This window comes from Larus michahellis, chromosome 3, assembly GCF_964199755.1.
Source record: "Larus michahellis chromosome 3, bLarMic1.1, whole genome shotgun sequence".
In the NCBI taxonomy this organism is placed as follows: Eukaryota; Metazoa; Chordata; class Aves; order Charadriiformes; family Laridae; genus Larus; species Larus michahellis.
The window spans coordinates 93,673,239-93,686,241 of NC_133898.1; the positions used below are offsets into that span (position 1 = coordinate 93,673,239).

Consider the following 13,003-nt stretch of genomic DNA (forward strand, 5'->3'; position numbering starts at 1 on the left):
TAAGGCAGCCAGCCTCACAGGATTGATATGTTAGTAACTAATTGGTTGTCTAGAAACTTGGAATCACTTATTCTTTTCCTGAGGAAGTCAGGGAGATTATCTCATTCTAAAATAAACTGGTAGCACCCTGACAGTACAGTTGCTAATTAGAAATATAATATAAATACTCTCCATATTTCATAATATGCATTTTTTCACTGGAATGTATGAATTTTCTCTTTACCACTTCTAAATCACTCAAAGCTATTACCACTATTAGAAGTGACCACTGTAGTATAAACATACCTTTGTCCTAGAAGTATTTTTATTTTGCCTCCTTTCATTCCACACAAACGCAATAGCAGCCATGAAGTGAACACCATGATTCATTGAAATCGGACCCAACAGTTCGAGAATCTGCTGCCTCAAATTCTGAAATGTGGAAGCAGAACACATACACCTTTAGATAAGCACCTCAGCATTATGTTCAGAACAGCTAGCTATAAAGCCATACTTGGATGGTAACTATCACTAACTTTTATCAAAATGGAAGGATCCACTCAGAGGGTTCATAAAGCTCTATTTTACATCTGGTATTCTTCAATCATTTTTTTCATGACTAAGACACGGGAAGATAAAATCCATTTGTTAAGTTTGCAAATGGTAATGAAGTGGGAAGCAACTGATAGAAAGGTACAGAACTAAAAATGATCTGAGAAACTCGAAAAGCATCCTGAAAAAAAGATGAGCTGCAATAAAGGGTTGATTTTTGCATGCAAATGTAGATATAAACAATTTTAGCAATTCAGGATGAGTAACTATTTAGATAGCAGTGCTACAGAAGAAAAAAAAAGGGTCTTGGGATTATAATGGATCACCACCTCATGATGACAACTTTGCAAGGAAGGGGAAAAGAGGATTCACAAATAGCATCACTTCATGGAAGACATGAAATATTTCCTCTGAAAGAAGATACCATGTACCACGCCCCGTTTTGGACACCTGTGCTAGTGTTGGGTTGGAAGGAGTTGATTTTCTTCATAGTAGCTAGTATGCGGTTATGTTTTAGATTTGTGGTGGAAACAGTGTTGATATTACAGGGATGTTTTAATTACTGCTGAGCAGCGCCTACACGGCATCAAGACCTTTTCTGCTCCTCACATCACCCCACCAGTGAGTAGGCTGGGGGGGGACGACACAAGAAGTTGGTAGGGGACTCAACAGGGACAGCTGATCCCAACTGGCCAAAGCAATATTCCATACCATATGACATCATGCTCGGCATGTAAAACTAGGGGGAAGGCTGGCGGGGAGGCTGCTGCCCAGCGACTGGATGGGCATCGGTTAGTTGATGGCGAGCAATTGTTTTCATTTTTATCACTTGGCTTTCTTGGGTTTTATTTCTCTTTGTTATTTCTCCTTTCATTATAATTATTATTATTATTATCATCATTATATTTCAAGTATTAAACTGTCTTTATCCCAACGCACGAGTTTTCTCACTTTTACCCTTCCGATTTTCTTCCCAATCCTGCTGGGGGGCAGGAGTGAGTGAGCAGCTGTGTGGTGCTTACTTGCCAGCTGAGGTCAAACCATGACAACACTTTACTTCAAGAAATGTACCACAAGCTGACAGAACTCAAACTATAAAAAGAAAATTAGTGATATGGAATATGATCTACAAGAAGGAGCAGAAATGGGTTTGTACAGTCAGGAGAAGAGCATGTAAGTGGAGATATAACAGTTATCAAATCCATACAAGGTAACTAGGAAGAAGAAAGGAAGGTCTGCCACGTGCCTCATGTCTACCACAAAATAGTGATGGACTTGCTTTGTAGCAAGTGAGACAAAGATTAAGAAGTAGGGGTTGTGGAGAAATCCTAAAAGGGGGAACACACTGCTCTAGGAGACTGAAATACTCACTGCTGAAACTCTTAATAACGTGGTTTTTAAGCATGACAGAAGTTATTGAGGCATACTTGGGTCAGAAAATTTATTTCCTGATCTGTCTTCTCATCCTGTTTTATATGACCTGAAGATTTCAGAGAAAAATGCACTTTCTACCTGTTTTCTGAAAGCCATTTTTATCTTGGACAGAGGTATTTCAGTAGGAATTGCCTAAGCTTGCAGGAAACTGCTATATACAATCCCAGAGCTTGACTATACATTTTATGCGCCTGCCAAGAGCGTGGTTGCCAAAGTAACCTAACTGTACTGAAGCTTAAAAAGCTTGCTTATACTTTAGACATACAATTTTGTTCCACAGTTTTGTGTGTTTTTAACCACATCCACCAACTACAAAGCAGCTACAAAAGCCTTACCTGAAAGCAATGAGGTGAAAAAGTAAAATAACCTATCTTGACATTACACCAAACAAGCTGAATTCAAACGAGACTTTTTCATATACAGGATATACGTTGAATGCTCTTTTGAATACTGTGGATTTGGGAAAACTAAAGAAAAGCTGGGATGTACAGAAGAGTTCATGTTTAACCAGAGTACAAAAGCTCCTTTTTTCACAGAAGCAGTGTAATATTATGGGCCATCAACAAGTATGCACCCCCTTCCTTTCAGTGAGTAGGAAGCCCTAGGGGCAGCACAAATATGACATGGATGCTGTCTGTGCAATGACACGGAATCTTAGATAAGTTATTTTTTATTCCTTCAATCTGAGTGCCAAAGGTTGAAAAGGATGTATAACAGCATCGTCGCAAACAGTATCTTATAGTATTCAAATTAATTGAGGAAATCTTATTTTAAAACACTTCAAATTTAAGTGTCAATTTCCTATTTAATAATGTGAAATATAAGTTTGAGCTGCTTCCAATAAGAGGACTGGTCAATGTTCTCAGTATAGTCCTATTTGACACCTTCTGAAGTTCTTTTTTTATGATTACTAGTTCACTATCTGTTATGACATTTCCCCGTGCACAGTGACATCACTGTAAGGGAATTGAATGAAGGACCTAAAAAGTGTTTGAGTATTAGATGTTTTAAGAGGAGAGTTCTCTTTTGTTAAGATTTAACATGAATATTTAATATCTTTTGAGGCATAAAAAGGCATAAAAGGATGGATTTAATTTTCTAGAAGGCAAAAAGGTGAGACATTGTTGTCTTGAGTTGATACACTCAAGTTTAAAAGCAGGTTCAATAACCATTTATAAAAGCCCTGTTTCTGAGGTGGATGAGTAGATGAGGACAAAGGTATTAAAACTCAATTTACATTTAAGGGAATAGAATTGGATTTAGTTTGACAGAGGTATGAACGAGCAACTTAAACTATATTATCCCTGGTATTCTAACCTTTGTTGACCCAAGATTAATAGTGGTAACGGATGCAGCAGCAGCAGCAGTAGTTTTCTCTGAAGAGTCTGCAAGGTGAAGGATGCTCCACAGCAAAGTCACAGAAGACATGATCATATGCAAGATAGACAGGATCCCATTGCGTGCTTCAATCAAGTGCTTCTGATCTACATTAACCAAGAGCTAGTGGATTTGAAACGGAGAGGGGAGGAGGAGCATTAAATATCTACATAAACAGCATAAGTAAAACAATGTAAATTGAGACTTAACAGACATGGAAGCTTTCAATGTTAACTCTTTTTCAAAATAGTTTTTCAATAATTCTTGTATTATGTACAAGTTTTGAGCCTATCAAAATCAAGGAATCTTTTGACTGAGTTATACAATATCAAATGTATTCCAAACACGTGAGGCCTCATGTCTACAGCAATCAATTTTGCATCATCTACCTATACCTTCGCAAAACAATTATTTCAGAATTTTAAGTGTAAATAATACTCTAGGCAAAATTATTTACTTGCACAAACAATAAACACTTCTCCGTTACTTTAAATGAACGGAAGGCAAAAGTGTATAATAACAAAAACAACAACAAAAAAAAAGCAAAACCAAGATTGCAGAGAGAGCAGGGCAAGAAAATTCTCGCAGAATCTGGGCCAAATTCTTAACAGAGACTATGCTCAGGATATCAGATCTAAAAATACTGCTTGACTAAAAAGACAAACGATGAATATACAGAAGGAGCACAAAGACAATGTTTTGACATATTGCAAGATGAACACAGTCCAGCCAGACACAGGATAGGCATCAGCCTGTGAGATTTCACAAACAAAGGCAGCTCTAAAAAGTAGCATTTTTGAGGTCCAAAGGTTAAGAAAATCCGACTTTAGTTATTTCAGGGGAACAAAAAAATTCCCCAAAACCAAATCAAAACAAGTAAAAAATCTAAGATTATTCTCATAGAAGTCTAATTAGTAGAAAATTGGTTTTCTGTTTGAAATGTGTATATTATCAATAAAAAAACCCTACATACTTATAGCTAAGACAATATATTTGGTATTTTTCCCTACTCAGAGCTTCAATTCTGCTAATATAATCACCAGTCCTTAATTTGAGAGGTACTGCATAGGAACCTCTCGGACACCCAGATAAGTTTACCTGATGATATTGCGTAGATGGATCCAGGAGGCAGTAATGAATTATTGTTGTGATCCCTTCTAATAAAGTAAGAACCATATCTGGGGGAGTGACTGATGCCATCCAGAGAGGTCTAAAATAAGAGATCCATTTTAAAAAAAAAAAAAAAAAAAGGTTAATCTGGTTGTAAAGTAATTCAACACAATCAGATTTGCTTAAAAAGATTATACACCTCTACATACACATACCTATTATCAGATAATCCTGTTTCATATTTATACTGCTGAATTAAATTATCCAAGTTCCTGCAGAGCTGAAGAGTCACTGAAACAACCACCCTCTGAAGAACTTTTCCCATGTAAGGCAACGTAGAAGTGATAAGGCCAATCCACTGGGGATGCATTTTACAGGCACAGTGCTGGTGTAAAGCTCGTATCACTGCGCAGAGAAACATGCCTTGGCAGGTTATTGGCTGGGAATGTAAATACTGAAGGGAAGTCATTGGCTGCTGGGGGCCAATATGCTCCAAGTCCGTTATGACAAAGTCAAAGCCCGTTTCATTTTCCTCAGGCACAGTCATTACTCTGTGTTCCAACACAATCAGTCGCTGAAGTACTTTTAAAAGCTGTGACTGCAGAGTACTACCATTGTCAAATTCATCTTCAGAAAAATTTATAAGGCTGTCTTCAGAGAAACCTTCTTCTACAGCCACTATGTTTTTTCCAGCCATCTTCTCGCTGTGCCATTTCTGTGCACTGAAGATAGAAGACAGCAGACAATGCAGGATCACCTTCTGAACCTTGCACTTAGACAACATGTCCGAAATAAAACTAGGAAAGCCCTTTGCAGAGCTTTCTATCACTTTTGCCAACTCAGCAAAGAGAAGGGTCAGAATTTCTATGCTCATCATTTGCATATTACGGTTTCCTATTAGATCTTGCGATGTTACTTTAACATGAGTCGGATAGTGGCTCCGCATATAGTATAAACACAAGGAGATAAGAATTTCTATGTACATAGAGCTCCGAAAGTTATGGTTAGAATCAACTGGGATGTGACTGTAGAAATCCTTGCCCATAACAGATATTCGATGCCTGGCTAGAAGATTCTGGAGCAATGAAAGCTGAGGAGTGTATGCATTGTTGACACTGGTAGTGGAGATAGCACTTACAAAAGCTGAAGGATTTGTTTTCAGAATTGCTTTAATTGCAGAAAAAGCATACAATGTCCTTGAAGAGTCATACAGCTGGAGATAAAGCAGCACATGTTGATACAATGGATGGATATTAAAGTTGGGAGATTTTCGCATTCCTGGGGACCCCACATCACTTTCAATTTCTGAAATTTCTCCTTCTCCACAACTGTACCAGTTTTCTAAATCAAGACCATCACTAAAGAAGACATTTGTTTGTTTAAGCTTTTCTGTTTGTGCTTTCTTCTTCTCTTCATCTTTCTTTTTGGCTATTTTTACTTTAGGTTTTGCACCTGGTTGCTTACCAGCCTCTTTAACAATCGTTTCTTTTTCTGGCATTTTTTCTGGTAGCTTTCCTTTGAAGCTGAACTGAATACTACTGTGGCTTTGCTTTCTGGACTTCGATTCAGTGGAAGCAAGAGTGAGATCAGAGAGGGATTGCTGGCTTTCTGCAATACAGGGTGAAGAGTTATTTCTTGAAATTTCATCTCTTAAGCTCTCAAGTCCAGCCTCAGTTGAGGCTGATAGCAATTGGGAGCTGTCATTACTAAGCAAACTACTCTGGCTACTTTGAATATTTTGATCTTCGCTTTTTGACACCTCTACAGAGTTATCCAAAGGACTGAATTTACATGAAGTATCCTCAGAGTGTAGACTATGTTTAACTGGTTCAGTCTCTTCTCCAAGACCGCTTACAACTTTGCATATAAGATCTGTAACCACTTGTTGCACAATTTCATCAGGTGAGTCTTCTCTCAGAGTCTGAGAACTATCTTGAGCACTCAGGCTTTCTGTTTCCACTTCATAACTGATGTTGTCTCCAGTAGATGACTGAGAACAGCCAGAGTCAGAACTCTGCAGTATTTCAACCTGATGGTCAGGAAGGTCAAAATCAGACACAACCATTGGTATGGTCTCACTGCTGGTACTTAACAAGGAAAGCCTGTCACTCAGGGGGTTAACAGTCAGGCTGAAATTCTCCATTTCATCCATAACAAGTTGTTTTTCATTGCCTTCTTTAGGTATAATAAGCTGTCCTTGGCTTACAGGCACATGGGAAAAAGCTTAAAGAAAAACAAAAAAAAAATTATACACGTAATATTTTATTCTTCAGAATAAGAATTTAGAATTAACATTTAGAATTTAAACTATTATCAAGACTTCAAATTATAAAGGCATAGTAAATAGCGTCTTTCCACTTTACAGCAGAAAAAAAATAATGTTAATATGCAAATGATACACATTCACATAACAAAGCAAGATTACTTAAGCGTAAGACCTTAGCATAACAACATAATTCCCTTCTGAAACCTTATGCAGTCTTATCTGCCTGTGTTTTCATAAAAGAGAATTATTAGTATGTTACTATAATTACACAATACATGCAAACACCTTCAAACCTTACCAGTAGGTTTTCAGCCAGGCCCACATCAGTGGTCCTAATTCACAAAAGCATTTCATTTCTTGGTTAAACTTCATGCCATATTCTTAAATTCTACTGAAGTTCAGTAAGACATAAGAAAATGCTCTACATTAAAATACTTGCATATCATCTTGAGAACAATAAAACTTTAATGATACTTTAGAAACCCAGACTTGAATTAGAAAAAACATGCACAAAAGCACATATAAGCAGTAGCTATTCCAGCCCTTTGTTTTCTGAGTTATTCTCAAAAATTTCTACTACGTTTTCAGTGTCACATGTAAATAACAAATAAAGAAATTAAATAAGGAACTTCCTACAGTCTTCTGTACATACCATCAGAACAGCTAAACTTCTGCATAAAGTGCTTTTCATTTTCTTCTTCAGGGTGATAGGGAGATTTAGTCCAGCAACATTCAGCCTGTACTCGCTGAACAGAAACTCGCTGAGTTTTTGGATGGAGAAGCAGTAGGAGCAAAGGTTCAAGAACTCGTGCAATATCATGTCTTTGAAGCACTTGATTTAACCAGGCTTGTCCCACTGACCATGTAGAACCATCCAAGCTATTAAGGCTGTCCAGCATGATAAACAAAGATCTACAATAGAAAAAAGAATGAACCTAGAGCATATTCTACACTACCCACAGAATAATCCCATTTTAATCTAATATATGATAAATTTCAACATGTTAGTACATACTCTAGTCTTCTCCATATAAAACAGCATTTCTCCATATAAAACAGCATACAAACTTTGCAATCTGGAGTTTTGTGTTTTAGTCTAGCCTAATGAAGAAATGGCCAGGAAGAACCAGTAATGAAGTCTGTTAAGACAGCTGCTCTAATAGTAGCAGTTGTATAGTCAGTTCAAGTACTTGTACATCTACTAGCATAACAAGTGCTGTTGCAGCACAAAAAAGATAAAACTTCACACAGATGCACAGAAGAGAGACAATAACTTATTCAAAGATCTTTTCTTCAAGAACAGAGAGGAGAAATGTATTTGACAATTCAGCACGTCCTACTGTCATTATTCTCTTAATAGTTTTAGCCTTTAGAATCATTTCCAGACTTCACGCTTTAGGTCTCCAATTTCTAAACGCTCCATGCTGCCAGTATAACATTGTTAAAGATTTTGAAGCAAAATTATTTAAACTGAATCATGCTTGCAATCACCAACCTGTCAAAGGTACGGCCAAAGGAAGAAGACTTGTTAATATGAAGGTCACGGGTGAGATGCCATAGCACTGCAAACTTTGCATGAGCTTCCATTCTTACTTTCTGTGGACCAAATTACAAGTTAGATCTACCAGAATATGATGGCCTCTGATAAGAACTGGGGAAAAAAAAGGTATACAGCAGCTTAAAAGATATAATGAAATTATTAAAATTAACTTTGTAGAATCACAGAATGTGTTGGGTCAGAAGGGACCTTTAAAGGTCATCTAGTCCAACCCTCCCTGCAGTAGGCAGGGACATCTTCAACTAGATCAGGTTGCTCAGAGCCTCATCCAGCCTGGCCTTGAATGTCTCCAGGGATGGGGCTTCCACCACCTCTCTGGGCAACCTGTGCCAGTATCTCACCACCCTCATTGTAAAGAACTTCTTCCTAATGTCTAATCCAAACCTACCCTGCTCTAGTTTAAAACCATTGCCCCTCTTCATAACGATACATTGACTAAGCATATTGGTTTTTTGACTAAGTGTTCAAATCTTATTTTCTAACATTAAAAACAGTAATAGGCAACAACAGGTCTCTGAAAAATTTAGTAACATGAAGAATTCTCCACCATCCTGATCTTGTTCAAAGTTTAGCTTGAAAAACTTTTAAATACTTCATGTGATAGCTTGAACAATACTTATTTTACTCTCACAAGTTGCACAGCTCTGTTTTCAGTGAGTTTATATGTATTCAAGGCGCTAAAAGAGAACATGAACAGAGAGCAGGAAAAAACATGCAAACTTTTCAATATGGAAACTCAAGCATACAGACGCAGAGAAAGAAGAGAAATTTTTAGAGACAGTGTATAGAATGATGGGATTAAACACAATATCCATGGAAATAAGGGAATGAAAGTAAGTTGGCTAGAAACAGACATAAGAATAGTCTAACTAGATATGATGTAGATAGAGTTCATCACTAACATGCCAAATTTTGCTCTGAAACTTTGAGTTTTATTTGGATAAATAGTACGTGCTTACTGCCCAAATGACTTCTAATGGCTACTAATTATATGCAGAATACTTAATGGTGAAAACGGTACTAAAGTAACAATTTTTATGCCTTTTAACTCTTTACTGTGGCTGATCAAGACAAAGAGTTATTACAGCAAGGCTGTGAACAATAGTGAATGCCATGCTGTGATATGAAGGCATGGGTACATCTATTAAAAATAGCTTTACCCAAGAGACAAGAAAGCTACTAAGCAGTTGTAGGGGCGAACAAACAAAGCACAGCAATCAGCACGGTTATACCGAATAAAGCATCAGAATTAATTTCAAATACAACCGGGGCTTAACCTAAATTACTAGATAATAAGCAGAGACAAGAGGATGAAGATTTTTGCTTGTTTGTTCTTAAAATATATGCTTGCAGGGAACGAATGTTAGGTATATTTATCTCTAATCAAAATGAGAGCAAACAAAAAACTTAATACCACTGTGACAATCTGGCATACTTCCAGACTTAATTTACAACATACAGCTTAAGCAGCTTTGCAACAGCTAATACAATCAACATCCGCTACAATAATGAAAATTTAAAGTAAAAGCTATAAAACCTGATAATTACAGAATGGACATAAGATAGATCACATAAGATGTAAACTAAAAAAAGAAAAAAAACAAGAAGAGAAAACAGCAGCATGGAAAGTAAAGCAAGTGTCACAGGTAGTTACAAAAAATATGCTTCTCACAGGGAAAAAAAACCCTACAACAATGCTGCTAAATATATACAGTTACACAAAACAATCACTAGCATCTGGTGAATAAAGAGTGAAAATACCAGTTCTCAAGCACATACAGATGACTTCATGTGAGCCCTTGCAATCCATGCTGGGAAGATGCAAGAAATTACTGTTTTCACAGTAAGGTTGTCAGAAATGAGCAAGTGCCACATCCACAGTCACAGCAGTTCACAGACCAGCCTAATTAGCGAAACTATAAATCATTGGTAGTTTTATCAATATGCCAAGCTGTGAACTGCAGTGATTGACAGACTGGCTCACATTCACTTTTGTTGAGTGGGTTACTCTCTGGGAGAAAGGCAAAAAGGTAACTGCTTCTGAAGTCACACAACCATGAGTTGCCAGGGCGTTTAAGTAATTCCCTACCATTCATTTTGTTGGGGCTGTGAAAACAGTTCATATAGCTAAAATTTAAAGCACTACGAAGGCCTCAACTGAAATGTCAAATTGACAGCCTCTATCTGAAACAAATTCCTAGGGGAGGTGTGGTAAAACAGAGTACCTGTCATGACAAGTAGAACTCCTACTAACAGTATAACAGCTAAGCATGTGCTTTATGTATTGGGAAGCAGAACATAACTTTTGGCAAGAGATAAAGTCTCCTACATAGGTTTGATGCTGAATGTCGAAAAGCCCCCTTTGTCTAGCATGAAACTACAGAGGCTCGTCACAGACCTAAAAGAAACACTGTTTGTCAACAATCTGAATGTCTGCCAGTTTCAAAAGATTTTGGAAACACTACTTTACTCGCATTAGCTAAACTAATAGCAAAACAAAAGGTAATCAACAGGATAGCCAAGATCACTTCTAAAAAGTAGTCAGTGGTGAGATAAGGGACCTTTGAGCAGCAATAAAGAATGGGAGAAGGCCACCACATTGAGTCACAAGCAAACATTATGACCTGTGGTAGCAGAATAGGAGACAGGACAAGTGACAAAGTAATAACAAGAAACCAAACAGTGTTACCAGAGGCAAAGAAGTAGTGCTCTGATCACTTGAGAGGTTATACTCAAATTATAGTCCATGGATTTTGATATGAGACAGAGATGGAAAGTAAAGACCTTCAAGAAAAGACTAGTCTCAGCAGTATACTGCAAAGAAATGCACGGACAACTCTCAACCCAGCTGCCATGTCAGTCAGAGCAGAGTAGGCAAGCACATCTCCCACAAAGACACAGATGCACAGAAAACTGGCAATTACTGTTGGAGCAGTTTATTAGTTGCCCTCTAGAACTGGTAAACACAGCAAAAACACTCACAATTCAAATCTTGTAAGGACAAATAACTAGAGAAGAGAGGAGCCACATGAGATTGGAGAAGAATTGTACAGAAGCCTCTTCATCGAAAGTATCTAGCTATTGCAATTCCCCTGCTTCCCAACAGTGGAAAAGAATCTCACAGAAACATTTTATCTGGAAATAATTAACCACGACAAGTGTCAGAAGATGGAGCTCAGAAATATATAGCACAGCTCGTGGGACCTGAAGATAAAATAAAATCTTATTAATTACAAGCCGCTCTTTTGTCTTATATTTACTCTTACAAAAAGAGGCAGAATCAGATAATATATAAATGGTCAGAAAGACCAAAAAACCCAATTCATTGCTGTTTAAAAGAGAAAGGGAATTAAGGCTGAAGCAGCAAGTTATAATAGTTGCAGCAGACTCATAAGGATGTGTCTCACAGAAAGGGAAAGGAATTGAAAACAGATCTCAAACTGTAAAAAACAAAGAGACACAAAGAGAAAGGCACTAAGGACACCTCAGCCGAGAGAGAGAGAAAAATGAGAATGCAAAAGGATAGAAAGATAAAGGGGACCACACGTGCCTGTCTTAAGAAAGAAGCAATCCAACCCCACTATAAAGAAAAGCAACAGAGACATGATGATGATGACAATAACTTGACTGTTATTCCAAGTTCTGTGGAGGAAAGGAAGCAGAAAGTCTAGACGCTATATAAGGACAAATTATTAGGCAAGATGCAAGAATTAGTTGAAATAGGAGGGAGCACACCAGAGGACTGAACTACAGTTGGTTAGGACACAGCAAAAGAAAGCGTGTTTAAATTTGATGGAGCTGTACATGGAAAGAAGAGTGGTTAGGACAACTGGAATGCAATGTAGAAAATCTATATTCAATTACTACTATTAAAAACAGTTTTCATAGGTTTGCAAAACAAGATGTCATGAAAACAGGGCTCAACTACTACTAACATAAGGTTAAGGTTTCTTGTGAGTGGGAACACAGGAAAGAGGGCGTCAGTGTCAGAGTGTCAACAAATCTGATGTTCTGCATGCAAGATAACAGCATTTTTAATGTTTGAAACAATCAATGTAAGGCAACATTTTTTCAATACAGAATTTATTTAGGCCCTTTTCTGAGGCACCAAGTCCTTTTTCTAAATATATTTCTACAGTTAGAAACATATACTTAACTCATCTTTTAGCAAATACATGAACAACTTGCCTTGTCTCTGTGAGTCAGCTGCTGACTAATAACATCTTCACAAATGCTAGAAGACGGAACGAGGTTGTGCAGCTGGTAGAAGAGCTCCACACTCTTCTGATGATGCTGAGGAGTTCCATCACCCAACTGGTCCCAAAGAGTTAAAGCTATATGCTTTGTACATGAAAATAAAAGTTGCAAGAGAGACAAGTGAATGAGTATCATGCCTCGATTTGCTCTGGACTGCATTGAGCTCTATGCAATGATGGGAGACCTTACATCTTATGACACCCTATGACCAACAGGCTACCTATAAAACAGTTCATTTTTGTTTGTATGAACATAGGCAATGGTTTGAAACACTGCAATAACTTACTACCTAAAAATTCCTGTTAGGAGTCAGAACTCACAGGCATCTCCAGAAATAAGTTTCATTGAAATATAATTAACTATGTAATATGCCCTGTTGCTGATTATCTTTTGTAAACTATTTCTTACATAAATTACACAAATGCAGAGATTGTGGTTTACCAGAGTCCTACACTTTGCACATCTCAGTT

The 13,003-nt window shown here is 37.4% G+C and overlaps 1 protein-coding gene across 12 annotated transcripts in view; it reads right to left on the bottom strand.

The window, feature by feature from the left end:
• Positions 1-13,003, bottom strand: part of DOP1A (DOP1 leucine zipper like protein A) — a 68,452-nt gene that overhangs the window by 16,823 nt on the left and 38,626 nt on the right. For all 12 annotated transcript variants that reach the window (XR_012586316.1, XR_012586315.1, XM_074581284.1 and 9 more), the window contains 7 exons: positions 12,465-12,617; positions 8,214-8,314; positions 7,371-7,630; positions 4,668-6,675; positions 4,441-4,552; positions 3,283-3,465; positions 286-411 (listed from right to left, as the gene is read on the bottom strand). Coding sequence is in view for 10 of the 12 variants with exons in the window: in XM_074581284.1 (XP_074437385.1) it covers positions 286-411; positions 3,283-3,465; positions 4,441-4,552; positions 4,668-6,675; positions 7,371-7,630; positions 8,214-8,314; positions 12,465-12,617 (2,943 nt within the window). In the remaining 2 variants the exon portion in view is untranslated. The remainder of the gene's footprint in view (positions 1-285; positions 412-3,282; positions 3,466-4,440; positions 4,553-4,667; positions 6,676-7,370; positions 7,631-8,213; positions 8,315-12,464; positions 12,618-13,003) is intronic.